The sequence below is a fragment of the Oncorhynchus keta genome, unplaced genomic scaffold, assembly GCF_023373465.1.
Source record: "Oncorhynchus keta strain PuntledgeMale-10-30-2019 unplaced genomic scaffold, Oket_V2 Un_contig_2394_pilon_pilon, whole genome shotgun sequence".
In the NCBI taxonomy this organism is placed as follows: Eukaryota; Metazoa; Chordata; class Actinopteri; order Salmoniformes; family Salmonidae; genus Oncorhynchus; species Oncorhynchus keta.
The window spans coordinates 67081-90948 of NW_026283646.1; the positions used below are offsets into that span (position 1 = coordinate 67081).

The 23868-nt window shown below is 45.7% G+C and overlaps 1 protein-coding gene across 2 annotated transcripts; it reads left to right on the forward strand.

The window, feature by feature from the left end:
* The first annotated feature begins 1214 nt into the window (after positions 1-1214).
* On the forward strand, positions 1215-22791 carry LOC127921906 (excitatory amino acid transporter 2-like). 2 transcript variants are annotated; one of them, XM_052505473.1, is made up of 10 exons: positions 1215-1373; positions 4091-4230; positions 7207-7359; positions 16024-16383; positions 16486-16612; positions 16844-17077; positions 18615-18809; positions 20550-20684; positions 20881-21091; positions 22717-22791. In XM_052505473.1, the coding sequence occupies exons 2-10, from the start codon at positions 4101-4103 to the stop codon at positions 22717-22719; spliced, it is 1548 nt and encodes a 515-aa protein (XP_052361433.1). In that variant the 5' UTR covers positions 1215-1373; positions 4091-4100; the 3' UTR covers positions 22720-22791. The 2 variants fall into 2 exon arrangements, with proteins under 2 accessions (XP_052361433.1, XP_052361432.1); XM_052505472.1 differs by lacking the exon at positions 22717-22791 and having other exon boundaries at positions 20881-22006.
* The last annotated feature ends 1077 nt before the right edge of the window (positions 22792-23868 follow it).

Below are 23868 nucleotides of genomic sequence, written 5' to 3' on the forward strand. Positions count from 1 at the left end.
AGAGACAGGATTGTGTCGAGGCACAGACCTGGGGAAGGGTACCAAAACATTTCTGCAGCATTGAAGGTTCCCAAGAACACAGTAGCCTCCATCATTCTTAAATGGAAGAAGTTTGGAACCACCAAGACTCTTCCTAGAGCTGGACGCCCAGCCAAGCTGAGCAATCGGAGGAGGAGGGCTTTGGTCAGGGAGGTGACCAAGAACCCGATGGGATAACCGTCTCTGCTGCACTCTACCAATAAGGCCTTTATGGAAGGCCGGAAGACGGAAGCTTTTCCTCTGTAAAAGGCACATGACAGCCCGCTAGGAGTTTGCCAAAAGGCACCTAAAGGACTCTCATACCAAGATTTTCTGGTCTGATGAAACCAAAATTCAACACTTTGGCCAGATTGCCAAGCTTCATGTCTGGAGGAAACCTGACACCATCCCTATGGTGAACCATGATGGTGGCAGCATGCTGTGGGGATGTTTTTCAGTGGCAGGGACTGGGAGACTAGTCAGGATCAAATGAAAAATGAACGGAGAAAAGTATAGAGAGATCCTTGATAAAAACCTGCTCAGGACCTCAGAGTAGGGCAAAGGTTCAACTTCCAATAGGACAACGACCCTAAGCACACAGCCAAGACAACCCAGGAGTTGCTTTGGGACAAAATAAATTGTTCTTAATCCTTTTTTTCTAAAAGTGTGAGTTGAAAGAGCCCATCTTGTCTGATTCATTACTACTCCAACTTCCCTCTCCTCTTTGTTTACATCTGGGTTGGCTATACAACGCACATGTCTCTTCAATGCAACGGCCAAGTGTTGCTTTTCTTGAGCACTTGGCTTGCAGGCCTGCTTTGATTGTTTGAGAATCTCGTGCGTCTTTATCCCGCCTCACATCCGAGGGAAAAGCATTACAGCGCATGCTTTAAGGACGGATTAGACAGGTAGAGAAGGAGAAAGAGGAGGGCACCAAGGATTTCACTCGCTGCTTACAATTAAGCTGAACGTGGAGCCCACAGTCCAGCCTGCAGGTTGGTCACTTCAGGTCTACACACATGCTTGGATGAGTCGACTTCAGTGACTGCGGATACCATTCTTAGTCTTCCATGGGCATTGCTGATTATTCATTGTATTTCGATTGGATGCTGAGAAGGTGCTGCTGGCTTTCTTCTTGAGATCTACTCCTGCATAGCCTCCAGATTTCTACATTCCCTTATTTAAGGGGCAAAGGGGGACCTTCATACGTTTGTGGATCTTCACTGAATCTCCAAGATGGATAGACCGTGAATTTCCCTTCCTTTCTTTGACTCTATCCTTGCAGCCCATGGCTGACTGAGTAGTGACTCTTTAGTACGTCACCTTCCATTCCACATTACAGACAACAACTACAGGTAAGCTAAATGTAAAGGTTTTAATTGAATATGAAAGGTTTGAAACATTTTCTTGAAGCGCTCCAGAATGTTTCTCTTCAAACCGTCTACATTCTATTTTTTCCGTGCTGTATTTATTATAGAGGCAGTTGCTGTCATGGATTTTTGAAGGTATGATTGAAAGTTTGCATCTCACAGTATTATGCAACAGTATTGTTGAGTAGAATTTCCTCATCACAGTATTATGCTACAGTATTGTTGAGTAGAATTTCCTCATCACAGTATTATGCTACAGTATTGTTGAGTAGAATTTCCTCATCACAGTATTATGCTACAGTATTGTTGAGTAGAATTTCCTCATCACAGTATTATGCTACAGTATTGTTGAGTAGAATTTCCTCATCACAGTATTATGCTACAGTATTGTTGAGTAGAATTTCCTCATCACAGTATTATGCATTTCCTCATCACAGTATTATTACAGTATTGTTGAGTAGAATTTCCCCACAGTATTATGCATCACTATTGTTGTTGTCCCCTGACACTAAAAGGGAAAATGCTCTGGCGTCTGTGACTTGTCTGATCATTCTTCATGTATTGTCATTTGACCTTTGGTAATCAGAGGTCATCCCTTTCTGGTGAGAGAGCTGAGACACTCTCCCCTTTGACCTCATCTGCACCAATGCAGCCAGGTGGCCTTGAGAACCATCCAGCTCAATGAGATGTACCCTATCTAATGAGACACATAATGACATTAGCAAATCGTATGTGTCCTGGATCCTGATTCAAGTGCTTCACAATTGCTACAGTCAGAGGCTTCAGTTGACTGTATTGATATATTGTTTAGGCTTTGAAAAGCTTTTGGTTCGTTCTGATGCACCATAGAGCAGATAGGCAGTATGGATGACTCTTGGTGAGGGGGCCATTTCTTGCCAAAGAGCTGTGTGAATAATTGTGATTTTTAAATATGTGATTTCATTTGTATGTATTGTGAGTCTGTATTTCTGAATCTGTGAATCAAACAGTAATCCCTTGCTCAAGACGGTCTAATCGCAGCTTGGCACACCTTGACAGTTCCTGGGTCACCCCTGAGAGGTTATGTAACTAAACCACTGGTGTGCTTGACAGGCTAATTTTGTCGGCCTTAACAGGCTTATGTCCGGGCACTGTGTGTCAGACAGCCTCTGATTGATTTGCCAGTCACAACCTATTAACTGCCTCGCCGTCACGTCTTTGGTTCTGTGGATGTAAACAGTATGCAATACAAGCAGTTACTCCAGTTACAGATTCACTCAATATGGTTTTAGAAACAGGGAATTTCGCCAAACCTCCATTTCCCTCTCAATCCGAGAGATATTTTGCCAGTGAGTACAGGGCTGTTCATTTTTAGGACAGTGTAAGAGTGTAGCAGGGGGACCCAGCAGAAAGCTCCATCTCAGGAAATGGACGGTATTGACAGTGTGTGTTAGTGTAAATATGAAACAATACGGGACACGGTGACAACACACGGATGTTCCAGAATGGTGGAGGGGACAAAGTTACGCAACAGCACACAAGGTTATACACCCCAAGAGATGTGATTTAAATGATGCTAGGAGTAGGGACGGTCGGGGACTTTTAAGTTGAAGAGCTTTTAATAAGCCAGACCACAACAAAGCTGGGAGACTTGTTGCTGTGGTGACGTGATGAGGCGATTAGGTAGAGAGATGGAGGGAGGAGTGTGAGGAGTGTGAGATGGGGGCATGACCTGAAAATGAAGACTTCCATCTCAGAGGAATAAGATTACGAAGAAGCTCCATTCACTGGAAAATCACTGCATCCTCAGACTGACCCAGATCAGAGGGCAGAGATAACAGAGGTTAAGTTTAAGTCAGTTGCTGTCGACAGACACTGGACACACACACATACTGTACTAACACACAAGTCATGGTGGGCTCCTGAGGGGCGCAACAGTCTAAGGCACTGCGTCTCAGTGGAAGAGGCGTCACTACAGTCCCTGGTTTGAATCCAGGCTGCATCATATCCGGCTGTGAACCCTTTCACCAATAAGAGGTGGAGTCCCACAGGGCGGTGCCCAATTGGCCCTGCATCGTCCTAGTTTGGCCGGGGTAGGCCGTCATTGTAAATAAGAAATTCTTCTTAACTGACTTGCCTAGTTAAGTTTAAAAAAAAATAATAATAACTGGTGTACTTTGAAGCCTAAATATCAGGTATCAAGCCCCAAGGTGCACTCGTAGAAAAGAAGGTGTCACACCTTGAATTGTCCCAATAGGTGAATCCTCTAAAAATAACTCTTTGTTTCAAGTGGAGCCTTTTCACTAATACGAGGGGCTACGTCAGTAGTATTCAAAGTCGGGGAAATGGGGTCACCCTCACAAATTAATACAACAAATAAGAGTACAGATAATTGTTTTTGACAATATACAAATTATTTGGAAAAATATAATTAGAATGATTTACATACTCACATCTCCCATGCCTCTCTTTCTACCCACTCGTTCAGTCTCCTCTCCCTCATACATCTTTGTGATAGTATGAATACATTATCATTCTGTTTGCCATCAGTTCCCGAGACATTATTACAGATGGACAAGAAGCCACATCAAACTCTTATGGTGTGCTGCATCAGTGACCTTTACACTGGAGCAAATATGGTAATACCTGTCGACACAGCTAGGCATTATGGGTCAAGGAGGAGTAAATGAATAAACCTCCTATCTATCTCTCTCTCTCTCTAGTGCCAACACAATGCAGAGGCAAGTGGAGGTCAGAATGCATGAAAGCCATTTGGAGCCCATCGTGGAGCCTCCTCAGCCTATGTGTTGGGGAATATGCAGCAAAATCATGAATAACTTGGTCCTTTTCCTCACCATCCTTGGTAAGTTAGTCTGTCCTATAGATTTGTCTGCTTGTTACTGTCTTGGTAAGTTAGCCTGTTGTATAGATGTTACTGTCTTGGTAAGTTAGCCTGTGGTATAGATGTTACTGTCTTGGTAAGTTAGCCTGTTGTTTAGAGGTGACTGGTTGTTACTGTCTTGGTAAGTTAGCCTGTCATATAGATGTTACTGCCTTGGTAAGTTAGCCTGTTGTATAGATGTTACTGTTTTGGTAAGTTAGCCTGTTGTATAGATGTTACTGCCTTGGTAAGTTAGCCTGTTGTTTAGATGGGTCTGGTTGTTACTGTCTTGGTAAGTTAGCCTGTTGTTTAGATGTGTCTGGTTGTTACTGTCTTGGTAAGTTAGCCTGTTGTATAGATGTGTCTGGTTGTTACTGTCTTGGTAAGTTAGCCTGTTGTTTAGATGTGTCTGGTTGTTACTGTCTTGGTAAGTTAGCCTGTTGTTTATGTGATGTTACTGTCTTGGTAAGTTAGCCTGTTGTATAGATGTTACTGTCTTGGTAAGTTAGCCTGTTGTTTAGATGTGACTGGTTGTTACTGTCTTGGTAAGTTAGCCTGTGTATAGATGTGTACTGGTTGTTCCTGTCTTGGTAAGTTAGCCTGTTGTATAGATGTTACTGTCTTGGTAAGTTAGCCTGTTGTATAGATGTTACTGTCTTAGCTTGTGTATAGCTGTTACTGTCTTGGTAAGTTAGCCTGTTGTTTAGATGTGTCTGGTTGTTACTGTCTTGGTAAGTTAGCCTGTGGTATAGATGTTACTGTCTTGGTAAGTTAGCCTGTTGTTTAGATGTGACTGGTTGTTACTGTCTTGGTAAGTTAGCCTGTTGTATAGATGTTACTGTCTTGGTAAGTTAGCCCATATAGATGTTCCTGTCTTTAGTTAGCCTGTTGTCTAGATGTTACTGTCTTGGTAAGTTAGCCTGTTGTTTAGTCTTGTAAGTTCTGTTGTATAGCTGTTACTGTCTTGGTAAGTTAGCCTGTTGTTTAGATGTGTCTGGTTGTTACTGTCTTGGTAAGTTAGCCTGTTGTTTAGATGTGTCTGGTTGTTACTGTCTTGGTAAGTTAGCCTGTTGTTTAGATGTGTCTGGTTGTTACTGTCTTGGTAAGTTAGCCTGTTGTTTAGATGTGTCTGGTTGTTACTGTCTTGGTAAGTTAGCCTGTTGTTTAGATGTGTCTGGTTGTTACTGTCTTGGTAAGTTAGCCTGTTGTTTAGATGGGTCTGGTTGTTACTGTCTTGGTAAGTTAGCCTGTTGTTTAGATGTTACTGTCTTGGTAAGTTAGCCTGTGGTATAGATGTTACTGTCTTGGTAAGTTAGCCTGTTGTTTAGATGTTTGTGACTGGTTGTTACTGTCTTGGTAAGTTAGCCTGTTAGTTTCCTGTCTTGGTAAGTTAGCCTGTTGTATAGATGTTACTGTCTTGGTAAGTTAGCCTGTACTGTCTTGGTAAGTTAGCCTGTTGTATAGATGTTACTGTCTTGGTAAGTTAGCCTGTGGTATAGATGTTACTGTCTTGGTAAGTTAGCCTAAGTTAGCTTGTTGTTTAGATGTTACTGTCTTGGTAAGTTAGCCTGTTGTTTAGATGTGTCTGGTTGTTACTGTCTTGGTAAGTTAGCCTGTTGTTTAGATGTGTCTGGTTGTTACTGTCTTGGTAAGTTAGCCTGTTGTTTAGATGTGTCTGGTTGTTACTGTCTTGGTAAGTTAGCCTGTTGTTTAGATGTGTCTAGTTGTTACTGTCTTGGTAAGTTAGCCTGTTGTTTAGATGTGATGTTACTGTCTTGGTAAGTTAGCCTGTTGTTTAGATGTGTCTGGTTGTTACTGTCTTGGTAAGTTAGCCTGTTGTTTAGATGTGTTACTGTCTTGTAAGTTAGCCTGTTGTTTAGATGTGTCTGTCTTGGTAAGTTAGCCTGTTGTTTAGATGTGTCTGGTTGTTACTTCTTGGTAAGTTAGCCTGTTGTTTAGATGTGTCTGGTTGTTACTGTCTTGGTAAGTTAGCCTGTTGTTTAGATGTGTCTGGTTGTTACTGTCTTGGTAAGTTAGCCTGTTGTTTAGATGTGTCTGGTTGTTACTGTCTTGGTAAGTTAGCCTGTTGTTTAGATGTGTCTGGTTGTTACTGTCTTGGTAAGTTAGCCTGTTGTTTAGATGTGTCTGGTTGTTACTGTCTTGGTAAGTTAGCCTGTTGTTTAGATGTGTCTGGTTGTTACTGTCTTGGTAAGTTAGCCTGTTGTTTAGATGGGTCTGGTTGTTACTGTCTTGGTAAGTTAGCCTGTTGTTTAGATGTGTCTGGTTGTTACTGTCTTGGTAAGTTAACCTGTTGTTTAGATGTGTCTGGTTGTTACTGTCTTGGTAAGTTAGCCTGTTGTTTAGATGTGTCTGGTTGTTACTGTCTTGGTAAGTTAGCCTGTTGTTTAGATGTGTCTGGTTGTTACTGTCTTGGTAAGTTAGCCTGTTGTTTAGATGTGTATACTTTCAGTCAGTGTTTTGAAACTAATGCTAATGAGCCGAAATGGGTTCCAGAAAATTGTGCGCAATTGTGTTCTATGTCATCTATTTTGTATGTTGAATGACCAAAAGCAAGTTTTATTTGTATTTTTGTTTTTTGCAACTCACATTTTATGTTACAAATTCAAATTCGTACAATATGTTACAAATTAGTAAATTCTTAAGATCCCAGATTGCATCTTTAACAATGAAAAGTGTGGGATTTGATATAATTTAGTTTTGATATAATTTAGTTTTTCTGCACTTAGTCACCTCCCATCCCTCACAGTGCATAAGGTTGCCTAAAAGTTGTGGGTGAAAGTGTAGTGAGAGCCGAGGTAGAGCTTGTTGTGTTCAGGGTATAAACACTAGCTGATGTGTATGAATAAAAATAGCCCGGTGTGTGCTTCTAAATCATGCAACAGAAAACCAATGAGAGGTCCAGTTGATATGACTGTGGGTTCTCTCTCTGTGTTCTAGGTGTGATCACAGGCTCTGTTTCTGGGATACTACTGCGTCCCATGTCGCCGCTCCCCCCTGATGTGGTCATGGTCATCTCGTTCCCAGGAGACATCCTGATGAGGATGCTGAAGATGCTCATCCTGCCTCTGATCATCTCCAGTCTCATCACAGGTGGGAGAACAGAACCCTGCCATCATATGTATTTATCATGGATCCCAATTAGTTCCTGCCAAGGCAGCAGCTACTCTTCCTGGGATTTATTATGGATCCCCATTAGTTCCTGCCAAGGCAACAGCTACTCTTCACTGGGGTTTATTATAGATCCCCATTAGTTCCTGCCAAGGCAGCAGCTACTCTTCCTGGTGTTTATTATGGATCCCCATTAGTTCCTGCCAAGGCAGCAGCTACTCTTCCTGGTGTTTATTATGGATCCCCATTAGTTCCTGCCAAGGCTGCAGCTACTCTTCCTGGGGTTTATTATAGATCCCCATTAGTTCCTGCCAAGGCAACAGCTACTCTTCCTGGGATTTATTATGGATCCCCATTAGTTCCTGCCAAGGCAACAGCTACTCTTCACTGGGGTTTATTATAGATCCCCATTAGTTCCTGCCAAGGCAGCAGCTACTCTTCCTGGTGTTTATTATGGATCCCCATTAGTTCCTGCCAAGGCAGCAGCTACTCTTCCTGGTGTTTATTATGGATCCCCATTAGTTCCTGCCAAGGCAACAGCTACTCTTCCTGGTGTTTATTATGGATCCCCATTAGTTCCTGCCAAGGCAACAGCTATTCTTCCTGGTGTTTATTATGGATCCCCATTAGTTCCTGCCAAGGCAGCAGCTACTCTTCCTGGTGTCTATTATGGATCCCCATTAGTTCCTGCCAAGGCAACAGCTACTCTTCACTGGGGATTATTATAGATCACCATTAGTTCCTGCCAAGGCTGCAGCTACTCTTCCTGGGGTTTATTATAGATCCCCATTAGTTCCTGCCAAGGCAACAGCTACTCTTCCTGGGATTTATTATGGATCCCCATTAGTTCCTGCCAAGGCAACAGCTACTCTTCACTGGGGTTTATTATAGATCCCCATTAGTTCCTGCCAAGGCAGCAGCTACTCTTCCTGGTGTTTATTATGGATCCCCATTAGTTCCTGCCAAGGCAGCAGCTACTCTTCCTGGTGTTTATTATGGATCCCCATTAGTTCCTGCCAAGGCAACAGCTATTCTTCCTGGTGTTTATTATGGATCTCCATTAGTTCCTGCCAAGGCTGCAGCTACTCTTCCTGGGGTTTATTATAGATCCCCATTAGTTCCTGCCAAGGCAGCAGCTACTCTTCCTGGTGTCTATTATGGATCCCCATTAGTTCCTGCCAAGGCAGCAGCTACTCTTCCTGGGGTTTATTATAGATCCCCATTAGTTCCTGCCAAGGCAACAGCTACTCTTCCTGGGATTTATTATGGATCATTAGTTCCTGCCAAGGCAACAGCTACTCTTCACTGGGGTTTATTATAGATCCCCATTAGTTCCTGCCAAGGCAGCAGCTACTCTTCCTGGTGTTTATTATGGATCCCCATTAGTTCCTGCCAAGGCAACAGCTATTCTTCCTGGTGTTTATTATGGATCTCCATTAGTTCCTGCCAAGGCTGCAGCTACTCTTCCTGGGGTTTATTATAGATCCCCATTAGTTCCTGCCAAGGCAGCAGCTACTCTTCCTGGTGTCTATTATGGATCCCCATTAGTTCCTGCCAAGGCAACAGCTACTCTTCCTGGGATTTATTATGGATCCCCATTAGTTCCTGCCAAGGCAACAGCTACTCTTCACTGGGGATTATTATAGATCACCATTAGTTCCTGCCAAGGCAGCAGCTACTCTTCCTGGTGTTTATTATGGATCCCCATTAGTTCCTGCCAAGGCAACAGCTATTCTTCACTGGGGATTATTATAGATCACCATTAGTTCCTGCCAAGGCAGCAGCTACTCTTCCTGGTGTTTATTATGGATCCCCATTAGTTCCTGCCAAGGCAACAGCTATTCTTCCTGGGGTTTATTATAGATCCCCATTAGTTCCTGCCAAGGCAGCAGCTACTCTTCCTGTGGTTTATTATAGATCCCCATTAGTTCCTGTCAAGGCAGCAGCTACTCTTCCAGGTGTTTATTATGGATCCCCATTAGTTCCTGCCAAGGCAGCAGCTACGCTTCCTGGGGTTTATTATAGATCCCCATTAGTTCCTGCCAAGGCAACAGCTAATCTTCCTGGGATTTATTATGGATCCCCATTAGTTCCTGCCAAGGCAACAGCTACTCTTCACTGGGGATTATTATAGATCACCATTAGTTCCTGCCAAGGCAGCAGCTACTCTTCCTGGTGTTTATTATGGATCCCCATTAGTTCCTGCCAAGGCAGCAGCTACTCTTCCTGGTGTTTATTATGGATCCCCATTAGTTCCTGTCAAGGCAACAGCTATTCTTCCTGGGGTTTATTATAGATCCCCATTAGTTCCTGCCAAGGCAGCAGCTACTCTTCCTGTGGTTTATTATAGATCCCCATTAGTTCCTGTCAAGGCAGCAGCTACTCTTCCAGGTGTTTATTATGGATCCCCATTAGTTCCTGCCAAGGCAGCAGCTACTCTTCCTGGGGTTATTTATTATGGATCTGGTGTTTATTATGGATCCCCATTAGTTCCTCCCCATTAGTTCCAAGGCAACATGTTACGATCAACTAGGAGTTGTGGGTGGAATCAGGCGCAGAGAGCAGGGTTCAGTCTTTCTTTCAAATGTATTCCCCAGCGCAACAAAACAGTCTCGCCAACACACAGGGCGTATATAAGTTGCCAGTCCAAACAACAGGACAAAATAGTCCGGAGAATAAATACACAAATAACTCACACCATCAAACACAGAGTAACAAAAACAAGCTCGCACATATACCCAGCAGGCCTAGTGCCCTTAAATAACCTACAAACAAACCCTAATACAAAACAGGTGTACCCAATTACCCAATAACCAAAAACAAACGGAAAGGGAATCGATGGCAGCTAATAGGCCGGCGACGTCGACCGCCGAGCACCGCCCGAACAGGAAGAGGCCCCATCCTCGGCGAGGTTCGTGACAGTAACCCCCCCCTGACGCGCGGCTCCCGCAGCGCGCCGACCCCAGCCTCGAGGACGACCTGGAGGACGAGGCGCGGGGCGATTCGGGTGGAGGCGGTGGAAATCTCTCAAGATGGAAGGATCTAAAATGTCCCTCCCCGGTACCCAGCACCTCTCCTCCGGACCGTACCCCTCCCAGTCCACGAGGTACTGCAGGCCCCTCACCCGGCGTCTCGAGTCCAGAATAGCTCGTACTGTGTACGCCGGAGACCCCTCGATGTCCAGAGGGGGTGGAGGGACCTCCGGTACCTCATTGTCTTCTAGGGGACCAGCTACCACCGGCCTGAGGAGAGACACATGAAACGAGGGGTTAATGCGATAATAAGAGGGAAGTTGCAATCTATAACACACCTCGTTTATCCTCCTCAGGACTTTAAATGGCCCCACACACTGCGGCCCCAGCTTCCGGCAGGGCAGGCGGAGGGGCAGGTTTCGGGTCGAGAGCCAGACCCTGTCCCCCGGTGCGAACACCGGGGCCTCACTACGGTGGCGGTCAGCGTCTCTCTTCTGCCGTTCACTGGCCTGAGAGAATCCTGGACTGCCCACCAGGTGTCTCTAGAGCGCTGTACCCACTCCTCCACCACAGGAGCCTCGGTCTGACTCTGATGCCACGGAGCCAGGACCGGCTGGTAACCCAGTATGCATTCGAATGGCGACATCTTCGTGGACGAATGCCGAAGAGAGTTCTGGGCCAACTCTGCCCACGGGACGTACCTCGCCCATTCTCCTGGCCGGTCCTGACAATACGACCTCAGAAACCTACCCACTTGCTGGTTTACTCTCTCCATCTGCCCATTACTTTCGGGGTGATAACCAGAGGTAAGGCTGACCGAGATCCCCAGACGCTCCATAAACACCTTCCAAACCTGGGACGTGAACTGGGGACCCCGATCAGAGACGATATCCTCTGGAACCCCATAGTGCCGGAAGACGTGGGTAAATAGAGCCTCTGCAGTCTATAGGGCCGTAGGGAGACCAGGCAATGGGAGGAGACGGCAGGACTTAGAGAACCGATCCACAACGACCAGAACGGTAGTGTTCCCTGGGATGGGGAAGATCAGTAAGGAAATCTACCGAGAGATGGGACCATGGCCGTTGTGGAACCGGGAGGGGCTGTAACTTCCCTCTAGGAAGGTGCCTAGGAGCCTTACTCTGGGCGCATACCGAACAGGAAGAGACATAGAGCCTCACATCCTTAGCTAAGGTGGGCCACCAATATTTCCCCCTAAGACCCTGCACTGTCCTATCAATCCCCGGATGACCCGCAGACGGTAGTGTGTGAGCCCACCGAATCAATTTATCACGGACACCAAGCGGTACGTAACTTCGACCAGTCGGACACTGTGTAGGCGCAGGTTCAACCCTCAACGCCCGCTCGATGTCCACGTCCACCTCCCACACCACTGGGGCCACCAGCCGAGAGGCTGGAAGGATGGGAGTGGGTTCGATGGACCGGTCCTCGGTATCATAGAGACGGGACAGCGCGTCAGCCTTAATGTTGAGGGAACCTGGTCTGTAAGAGATCGTAAATCTAAAACGTGTAAAAAACATGGCCCACCTAGCCTGACGCGGATTTAGTCTCCTTGCTGCTCGAATATACTCCAGATTACGGTGGTCAGTCCAGATGAGGAAAGGGTGTTTAGCCCCTCTAGCCAGTGTCTCCACACCTTCAGGGCTTTACCATAGCTAGTAACTCCCGGTCCCCCACATCATAGTTCCGCTCCGCCAGACCCAGCTTCTTAGAAAAGAAAGCGCAGGTGGCGTGCCCAAGCGCTGAGACAGCACGGCTCCAACCCCAGCCTTGGACGCATCCACCTCCACTATGAATGCTAACGAAGGGTCCGGATGCGCCAACACGGGAGCCCCAGTGAACAGTGCCTTCAACTGGTTGAAGGCTCCATCAGCCTCTGCTGACCACCGCAGACGCACCGGCAGTGAGATAATGGGCGCTGCTACTTGGCCAAAACCCCGGATAAACCTCCGGTAGTTATTGGCAAACCCTAAAAACCGCTGCACCTCCTTTACCGTGGTCGGAGTCGGCCAAATACGCACGGCGTTAACGCGGTCACACTCCATCATCATCCCCGAGCTGGAAATGCGATAACCCAGGAAGGAAACGGCTGGTTTGGAGAACACACATTTCTCAGCCTTGACGTATAGGTCATGCTCCAGCAGTCGCCCAAGAACCTTGCGCACCAGGGAAACATGCGCGGCGCGTGTGGTAGAATAAATCAAAATGTCGTCAATATAGACTACCACACCCTGCCCGTGCAAGTCCCTGAGAATCTCATCTACAAAGGATTGGAAGACGGCTGGAGCATTCTTCAACCCATACGGCATGACGAGGTACTCATAGTGGCCTGATGTGGTACTAAACACTGTTTTCCACTCGTCTCCTCCCCGAATACGCACCAGATTATACGAGCTCCTGAGGTCCAGTTTTGTGAAGAAACGCGCTCCGTGGAATGATTCCACCGCCGTAGCGATGAGAGGTAGCGGATAACTAAAACCCACTGTGATCGTATTGAGACCTCGATAATCAATGCACGGACGCAGACCTCCCTCCTTTTTCCTCACAAAAAATAAACTCGAGGAGACAGGTGACATGGAGGGCCGAATGTACCCCTGTCTCAGAGCTTCCGTGACATATGTCCCCATAGCCAGCGTCTCCTCCTGTGACAGTGGGTACACGTGACTCCGGGGAAGTGCAGCGTTCTCCTGGAGGTTTATCACGCAATCCCACCGTCGATGGGGTGGTAATTTTGTCGCTTTCTTCTTACTAAAAGCGATAGCCAAATCGGCATATTCTGGGGAAATGCGCACGGTGGAAACCTGGTCTGGACTCTCCACCGTCGTGGCACCGATGGAAACTCCTATACACCTACCTGAACACTCGTCTGACCACCCCTGAAGAGCCCCCTGTTTCCAGGAAATTAGGGGATTGTGAATAGCCAGCCAGGGAACCCCCAACACCACCGGAAACCCAGGTGAATCAATAAGGTAGAAACTGATCCTCTCCCTATGATTCCCCTGCGTTACCATGTCCAGCGGAATCGTGGCCTCCCTGACCAGCCCTGACCCTAACGGTCGGCTATCTAAGGAGTGCACGGGGACAGGTGGGTCTGCAACGGAATACCCAATTTACGGGCGAGTCCGCGATCCATAAAACTCCCAGCTGCGCCTGAATCGACTAGCGCCTTATGCTGAAGAGAGGGAAAAACGCAGGGGAAATTTTTTTACAAAAACATGTGACCAACAGGGAGCTCTGGGTGAGTTTGGTGCTTACTCACCTGGGGTGGCCGAGGAGTGTTCAGCCGACCATCTCGACTCCCAGAGGAACTCCCCCAGCACCGGTCTGAAGTGTATCCTCTCCGTCCACAATAGGAGCAGGAGGAGACCCCTCCTCTGGTCCCCCTAGATACAGCTCCTCCCAACTCCATCGGAGTGGGAGTGGGAGAGCTGGAAGGTGGAATTAACAGGACCCCTTCTGAACGCCCGCGGGCAGCTAGCAGGTTGTCCAATCGAATAGACATGTCTATTAGTTCATCCAGGGAGAGAGTTGTGTCCCTGCAAGCTAGCTCCCGGCGGACGTCCTCCCGGAGACTACACCGGTAATGGTCCATCAGGGCCCTGTCATTCCACCCAGCACCAGCAGCTAGGGTCCTAAACTCCAACGCAAAGTCCTGTGCGCTCCTCGTCTCCTGTCTGAGGTAGAACAGTCACTCACCCGCCGCTTTACCCTCTGGTGGATGATCGAACACAGCTCGGAAACGGCGGGTGAACTCCAGGTAGTTGTCCCGAGCCGAGTCTGGACTGTTCCAGACCTCGTTAGCCCAGTCCAGGGCCCTGCCCGTTAAACAGGAGATGAGGAGGCTCACACTCTCCTCACCCGAGGGAGCCGGACGCACGGTAGCCAGGTAGAGCTCCAGCTGGAGCAAAAATTCCTGGCACCCAGCCGCCGCTCCATCGTACTCCCTCGGGGGGAGAGACGCAGTGCGCCGGACTCAGAGGACGACGTAGGTGGAGTAGGTGGTGTCGGCAGTGGGGGAGCTGGGGTAGACGTCGGTAGACCACTCCTCTCCCCTCGTTCCATCCTCTCCATCATCTGGTCCATCGCGGTACCAATCCGATGGAGGACTGCTGTGTGGTGATGGACGCGCTCCTCCATAGTGGGGAGAGGGGTGGTCGCTGCTCCTGCTGATTCCATTTGTGAAGGTGCGGGCTTCTGTTACGATCAACTAGGAGTGGTGGGTGGAATCAGGCGCAGAGAGCAGGGTTCAGTCTTTCTTTCAAATTTATTCCCCAGCGCAACAAAACAGTCACGCCGTATATAAGTTGGGCGTATATAAGTTGCCAGTTCAAACAACAGGACAAAACAGTCCGGAGAATAAATACACGAATAACTCACACCATCAAACACAGAGTAACAAAAACAAGCTCGCACAAACACCCAGCAGGCCTGGTAGCCTTAAATAACCTACAAACAAACCCTAATACAAAACAGGTGTACGCAATTACCCGAATAACCAAAAACAAACGGAAAGGGAATCGATGGCAGCTAATAGGCCGGCGACGACGACCGCCGAGCACCGACCAAACAGGGAGAGGCACCATCCTCGGCGAGGTTCGTGACACAACAGCTATTCTTCCTGGGGTTTATTATAGATCCCCATTAGTTCCTGCCAAGGCAGCAGCTACTTTTCCTGTGGTTTATTATAATAATAGATCCCTATTAGTTCCTGCCAAGGCAGCAGCTACTCTTCCTGGGGTTTATTATGGATCCCCATTAGTTCCTGCCAAGGCAGCAGCTACTCTTCCTGTGGTTTATTATAGATCCCCATTAGTTCCTGCCAAGGCAGCAGCTACTCTTCCAGGTGTTTATTATGGATCCCCATTAGTTCCTGCCAAGGCAGCAGCTACTCTTCCAGGTGTTTATTATGGATCCCCATTAGTTCCTGCCAAGGCAGCAGCTACTCTTCCTGGGGTTTATTATGGATCCCCATTAGTTCCTGCCAAGGCAGCAGCTACTCTTCCTGTGTGGTTTATTATAGATCCTTCCATTAGTTCCTGCCAAGGCAGCAGCTACTCTTCCAGGTGTTTATTATGGATCCCCATTAGTTCCTGCCAAGGCAGCAGCTACTCTTCCTGGGGGTTATTATAGATCCCCATTAGTTCCTGCCAAGGCAGCAGCTACTCTTCCAGGTGTTTATTATGGATCCCCATTAGTTCCTGCCAAGGCAACAGCTACTCTTTCTTGGGTCCATAATATAACATTATTACACCACTACATATCTACAATACAAAATGTATAATACAACAATATGACAATGTTCTACAGTATACCTGTGTGTAGAGTGCGTTCGCTAGCGTTTGTCTGTACTAGCACTAGAGGCATTGTACGTTAGAGTGTTATTATAGCATTTATCCACAGGGGGTTGGTGGCACCTTAATCAGGGAGGACAGGCTGGTGGTAATGACTGGAGCGGAATCAGTGGAATGGTATCAAACACATCAAACACCCGTTTGGTGCCATTCCATTTCCTCTGTTCCATGACATTATTATGAGCTTTCCTCCCCTCAGCAGCCGCCACTGCATTTATCACTAGAGTATCTGGAATGCATATCTTCTGTAGTTTACGTAACCGGTTGTTGAACTGCGGGCCTCTCTCACCTCTCTCCCACTCCAGGACTGGCAGGGTTGGATGCCAAGTCCAGTGGCCGCCTGGGCACCCGAGCCATGGTGTACTACATGTCCACCACAGTCATCGCTGCCGCTCTGGGTGTCATTCTGGTGCTGCTCATCCACCCAGGTAACCCCAAGCTGAAGTCCAACCTCGGGCCTGGCAAGAAGAACGACGACGTCTCCAGTCTGGACGCCTTCTTCGATCTAATTCGAAACCTTTTCCCAGAAAACCTGGTTCAGGCCTGCTTCCAGCAGATCCAGACAGTCACCACAAAAGTCCCCGTACCTACCAACAGGACCAGGGGTCCACCACAGTTTACCATCAAAAGGGCTCTTCAGTACAAGAGTGGGATGAATGTGCTAGGTTGGTACACTTATAGAAAACATGCTCTTAACTGGAATGAATGATTGTCTTAGCAGTCCAGATAATTGATTTGACACTTTTTGCCTCCTTTTGAAACTGTAGGTTTGATCGGTTTCTTTGTGGCTTTCGGGATAATCATGGGGAAGATGGGAGAAAAGGCCAAGCTCATGCTGGAGTTTTTTAACGTTCTCAACGAGATCGTCATGAGGATTGTTGGCATGATTATGTGGTAAGTCTTATCCTCTCTAGAGTTATATACCTCTACCCCCCTCCTCTAAAATAACAGGCATTCTAGGAAGTCCACTCTAGTCACTGTGGCCAAAGGAGAAAAGTGTTATTTATTACAGGAAATTAGCCCCCAATGTACATGTTTGCCCCAATATTCCCAATTACATACCACTATTGACCTTTCATTAGTTTTACCAAACTGCAAAACTAATCTCACCAAGGTCTCTCCCAGGTATTCCCCTTTCGGTATCGCCTGTCTCATCTGTGGGAAGATCATCTCAATCGATGATCTGGAAATGGTTGCCAGGCAACTGGGAATGTACATGGTGACCGTGATCGTGGGCCTTGTCATCCACGGTGCCATATTTCTACCGTTAATATACTTAGTCATCGTGAAGAAAAACCCCTATGTCTTCTTCATGGGAATCTTTCAGGCCTGGGTCACCGCTATTGGGACAGCATCTAGGTACAAGACCCAAACCTATTCTCTAACCTATTCTCTAACCTATTCTCAAACCCATTCTCTAACCCATTCTCTAACCTATTCTCTAACCTATTCTCTAACCTATTCTCTAACCTATTCTCAAACCCATTCTCTAACCTATTCTCTAACCTATTCTCTAACCTATTCTCTAACCTATTCTCTAACCTATTCTCTAACCTATTCTCTAACCTATTCTCTAACCTATTCTCTAACCTATTCTCAAACCCATTCTCTAACCTATTCTCTAACCTATTCTCTAACCTATTCTCTAACCTATTCTCAAACCCATTCTCTAACCTATTCTCTAACCTATTCTCTAACCTATTCTCTAACCTATTCTCAAACCCATTCTCTAACCTATTCTCTAACCTATTCTCTAACCTATTCTCTAACCTATTCTCTAACCCATTCTCTAACCTATTCTCTAACCTATTCTCTAACCTATTCTCTAACCCATTCTCTAACCTATTCTCAAACCCATTCTCTAACCTATTCTCTAACCTATTCTCTAACCTATTCTCTAACCCATTCTCTAACCCATTCTCTAACCTATTCTCTAACCTATTCTCTAACCTATTCTCTAACCCATTCTCTAACCCATTCTCTAACCTATTCTCTAACCTATTCTCTAACCTATTCTCTAACCCATTCTCTAACCTATTCTCTAACCTATTCTCTAACCTATTCGCTTCTTCTCTGTCACCCTCCCTTTTCCCTCTGTCATACTTATTATTGCCTTTCCCAGAACCCATTCTAGAACCCATTCTAGAACCCATTCTAGAACCCATTCTGCTTGTTTACGATAAGACAGACAAAACAAGATGCCTTGACCTTGCTTGTTTTGTCTCCACTCTACAGATAAACTAAAAACAAGAGTAATGTTATTGTGGTGCACACAGCGCAAAGTTGCTTTCAAAGATTAAAAACCTCAGCTTAGGTTAGGATAAATAGTTCATTTATATTAAGGACTCTGCATTACCCAACCTATTTTATAGATTGTATGACAGAGTAGGTTGTGAGCCACAGCCGAAGCTCACACTGAGATGATAACAGCAACAGAGATGCCCTAGAGGGGTGTCCACATTTCACGGGTCGTCTGATACCTTCATGCATGACACCAGATTTGTAGAGCTTAGCTACCACAATGTAGTTAGACTCTTGTTGACTAATCTTACTGCTTAAAGTAGGACCCTTTAAAAGTCCCCCTTTGAGGGAACATAATGCTCAATGCATAATATAGATATTATGTCAATTCAGTGTTTAATACCATTCCAAGTCTTGTGGGCGGCAGCGTAGCCTAGTGGTTAGAGCGTTGGACTAGTAACCGGAAGGTTGCAAGTTCAAACCCCCGAGCTGACAAGGTACAAATCTGTCGTTCTGCCCCTGAACAGGCAGTTAACCCACTGGTCCTAGGCCGTCATTGAAAATAAGATTTTGTTCTTAACTGACTTGCCTGGTTAAATAAAGGTAAAATTTAAAAAAAGATGTATTAAGTACGAGTTCTGTACCCGTCTCTCAGTGCTGGTACCCTGCCAGTCACATTCCGCTGTCTGGAGGAGAACTTGGGCATCGATAAGCGAGTGACGAGATTCGTGCTCCCCGTGGGCGCCACTATCAACATGGACGGCACTGCGCTTTACGAGGCCGTGGCAGCCATCTTCATCGCCCAGATGAATAACATCGACCTCGACTACGGCCAGATCGTCACTGTCAGGTAGGACACTTCTAATCCTACATGACTTTTGGACTATCATGTCACATGACCTAGGATTTCATCTTTATTTTAAGCCTTTTCCAGACATTAGATTTATACCAAAAATAAAAGCAATTATCTGAGCATGGTGCTGGAAGATGGTGCTGGAGGACGGTGCTGGAAAATGGTGCTGGAGGATGCTGCTGGCCCATCTGACATAATAAGAAAAGGGACCGTTTATTGAAAACCCTTTAAATAAAGGTTCAAATTCAGGTCATGTGACATGATTGTTCAAAACAAGGTGCCCTATACATGACGTATTGACCTTGACAAAAAAATGTAACCTTGGCCAGTGTGTAATTAACTGAGATCTCTCATCCTGATTGTAGCCTGACAGCAACCTTGGCCAGTGTGTAATTGACTGAGATCTCTCATCCTGACTGTAGCCTGACAGCAACCTTGGCCAGTGTGTAATTAACTGAGATCTCTCATCCTGACTGTAGCCTGACAGCAACCTTGGCCAGTGTGTAATTAACTGAGATCTCTCATCCTGATTGTAGCCTGACAGCAACCTTGGCCAGTGTGTAATTAACTGAGATCTCTCATCCTGACTGTAGCCTGACAGCAACCTTGGCCAGTGTGTAATTAACTGAGATCTCTCATCCTGATTGTAGCCTGACAGCAACCTTGGCCAGTGTGTAATTAACTGAGATCTCTCATCCTGACTGTAGCCTGACAGCAACCTTGGCCAGTGTGTAATTAACTGAGATCTCTCATCCTGACTGTAGCCTGACAGCAACCTTGGCCAGTGTGTAATTAACTGAGATCTCTCATCCTGATTGTAGCCTGACAGCAACCTTGGCCAGTGTGTAATTAACTGAGATCTCTCATCCTGATTGTAGCCTGACAGCAACCTTGGCCAGTGTGTAATTAACTGAGATCTCTCATCCTGATTGTAGCCTGACAGCAACCTTGGCCAGTGTGTAAGCTGAGATCTCTCATCCTGACTGTAGCCAGTGTGTAATTAACTGAGATCTCTCATCCTGATTGTAGCCTGACAGCAACCTTGGCCAGTGTGTAATTGACTGAGATCTCTCATCCTGACTGTAGCCTGACAGCAACCTTGGCCAGTGTGTAATTAACTGAGATCTCTCATCCTGATTGTAGCCTGACAGCAACCTTGGCCAGTGTGTAATTAACTGAGATCTCTCATCCTGATTGTAGCCTGACAGCAACCTTGGCCAGTGTGTAATTGACTGAGATCTCTCATCCTGATTGTAGCCTGACAGCAACCTTGGCCAGTGTGTAATTGACTGAGATCTCTCATCCTGACTGTAGCCTGACAGCAACCTTGGCCAGTGTGTAATTAACTGAGATCTCTCATCCTGATTGTAGCCTGACAGCAACCTTGGCCAGTGTGTAATTGACTGAGATCTCTCATCCTGACTGTAGCCTGACAGCAACCTTGGCCAGTGTGTAATTGACTGAGATCTCTCATCCTGATTGTAGCCTGACAGCAACCTTGGCCAGTGTATAATTGACTGAGATCTCTCATCCTGATTGTAGCCTGACAGCAACCTTGGCCAGTGTGTAATTGACTGAGATCTGGCCAGTGTGTAATTAACTGAGATCTCATCCTGACTGTAGCCTGACAGCAACCTTGGCCAGTGTGTAATTGACTGAGATCTCTCATCCTGATTGTAGCCTGACAGCAACCTTGGCCAGTGTATAATTGACTGAGATCTCTCATCCTGATTGTAGCCTGACAGCAACCTTGGCCAGTGTGGGAGCGGCCAGTATCCCCAGTGCTGGATTGGTGACCATGCTACTGATCCTAACAGCCGTTGGGTTACCCACCCAAGACATCAGTCTGTTGGTGGCTGTTGACTGGCTGCTGTGAGTACTCAATCTTGCACTTGTACCTGCATTCACACATACAGAGAATGTTTCCACACACACACAATATCTTCTTGTTACCTCAGGATAAAACTCTGGTCTTCCTCAAAATATTGTCCTCAGCTTTGTTCCCCGAGAGATTACCTTCTGCACTTGTCTGTCTCTGTGTCTGCCTCCCCACCCTAAAAAAATACAGGGATCGGTTCCGAACCTCCGTCAACGTGGTTGGGGACTCCTACGGGGCCGGTATCGTTTACCACCTGTCCAAAGATGAGCTCGATGCGTTTGACGCCGCGCAAAAAGTTGATGAATTTGAGTTGACAAAATCCCAATCCTTCTTGGAGAACAACACCAACCAGTGTGTTTACGCTGCAGCCCACAGCACAGTCATGATAGATGATTGCAAGGTACATTTCATCTTTAAGGATATAGAGACGTGCATGTAGACTTCCCCGTAACGACTGCCTTTCCTTCTCTTGTCATTTGGTATGTCGACAGACATTGATGTCACCTTATACAGTTATTTTGGAGAAAACAATATTTCAAGGTGGAGAAACTAAATAAATATGCTCTTATATTTATTTACTCACTCACTCACTATATGGAAAAGCAGTTTTTGTGATACCTGTGTACTTTTGCTCGACAGTTTACTATCATTCGGATGTTGTGTTTTTGACATAATTTTTCTTTTGAAAACATGTTTCCTCACTTTCCTTTTCTTCCTATGTCTTGTAATAACCTGTGACATGAGTGGGATTCTTTTTCTTCATTGGACATGTATTTGTGGCAGCCCTGCTTACATGATTCGATTCACTTTTAGGGCGCATTTTTAAATCTACATTGTCTGGCTAGTGGTACACATGAAGACTGCTATTTCATCATGTTTATCTAAACAGTGGCAGACATATTATGGACCTGTCAAAAATCCTTCTTTCTACTGTAGCTAGCTATGTTTTAGACCAAAAACTCAATGAAAAGTCCATGCTCTTATTTTCAGAGCATTTTACTGATCCATTTGTCATGGATCATTGTTCTATTGCTTTGCTTGCATGGGACGATTACTAATCCCTGTTTTATACTGTAATTTAGTTGTTTTCTTATTCAACATTATTGTCCCGGTAATTCTGTTGGGCAGAGAATCCATAAAATACATGGCCAAGATAGAAAACAAAACTGACTCATCAATGTTTTACAGTCTCCTGTCAGTGAGAAAACACATTTCAATCCATCTTCAGTATCTACTGTCGCTTCAGTATTCAGAGAGGATTCAATCTATCTTCTGTATCTGCTGTCGCTTCAGTATTCAGAGAGGATTCAATCTATCTTCTGTATCTGCTGTCGCTTCAGTATTCAAAGAGGATTCAATCTATCTTCTGTATCTGCTGTCGCTTCAGTATTCAGAGAGGATTCAATCTATCTTCTGTATCTGCTGTCGCTTCAGTTCAGAGAGGATTCAAGTCTATCTTCTGTATCTGCTGTCGCTTCAGTATTCAAAGAGGATTCAATCTATCTTCTGTATCTGCTGTCGCTTCAGTATTCAGAGAGGATTCAATCTATCTTCTGTATCTGCTGTCGCTTCAGTATTCAAAGAGGATTCAATCTATCTTCTGTATCTGCTGTCTCAGTATTCAAAGAGGATTCAATCTATCTTCTGTATCTGCTGTCGCTTCAGTATTCAAAGAGGATTCAATCTATCTTCTGTATCTGCTGTCGCTTCAGTACTCAAAGAGGATTCAATCTATCTTCTGTATCTGCTGTCGCTTCAGTATTCAGAGAGGATTCATCTTCTATCTTCTGTCAGAGAGGATTCAGTCTGCTGTCGCTTCAGTACTCAAAGAGGATTCAATCTATCTTCTGTATCTGCTGTCGCTTCAGTATTCAGAGAGGATTCAATCTATCTTCTGTATCTGCTGTCGCTTCAGTATTCAAAGAGGATTCAATCTATCTTCTGTATCTGCTGTCGCTTCAGTACTCAGAGAATATTCTTTCTTTTCTTTTCTTTCTATTGGGACCAAATTTGCGGGAATCCCAGTAAATTCAACCAATTCAACCAAAATTCAACCGACCAACCAAATTCAACCAAAAGGATGGCCTGCAAGTATTACCCCTTGGTTTCTCTGCTCAAACCCTTTGACAGCTTCAATATGACTGTGCCTTGGTCTTACAGTTAGATGTCCCTGGTAATTGCTTGCAGGTATCCATGGGCAATGGAAACGGCCACCCCAACGGCCACCCCAACACTGCAGATTTCTCTCGCTTGTTGAGGAGGAACCGTGGAAACGAGAGTAAAGCAGCACCCTGCTCCGACCTCATCCTGACTTCCACAAGCTTCCCTTCCTGACCAAAATAAAGAACGTAACCACACTTAGCCCTGTAATCACAAGCTTTGGTGCATCCGTCTTACTTCCTGTGGTCTGACTATGGTCAGTTCATTGACTATGGGATGAAGCTCCCCTCCCACAAAGACAACGTAGGTACGCATCCACTTGTACCTATCTTAAACCATTAGATTAGGACTTCCAAATGACATTGCTTAAGCTGTGCTGGTGATTTTTAAGGCATTGTTTAGTATAATGGACCCATTCAGGTGGTTGTATTCTGAACCTTACTCGACAGTGCATGTTCTCTGATATACGCAATGCCGCACTTTTGTTGCTGCTCAACCTTTTGGGGAAAAAGCAATCCTTCTGTCTGTTTTATGTATAAAACATGTAGGGGTTTTGTTAGCGCCAGAATCAGTTCAGAGAATGTGTGCTTATGGGATGTGGCCTTGCCAGTTGTATACAAGGACCAGTTGAGGAGTGTTATGATGAGAAGCCCCTCCATGGAGAACCCTCCTGTCAGTCACTACTATTCCTATTCCTGACCCTGCACAACCTTATAACAATATGTTCCAGAAACACTTGATGTTCCAGGGGTTGCTAGATATTCAGTGGTGGTCGATTCACTTTTCTTTGGTTTCCAGAGTGGCTTTGACGCTTTCTAAAACCTGCTGCCTTCTAATAGCACTAAGAATAAAATAACTTAAAGAGCCTTGGTAATGCACATTTTCTTAAAAATATAAAAATTGCAAAAACGTCAAGGCAAACAGTGAACTATCTCAAAAAGCCCTTGACTTTACTACTGCCTCTTGTTGCAGTCAACCAATAGCAGCAAACAGGTTCTGAAACCGTTAACGTAACAA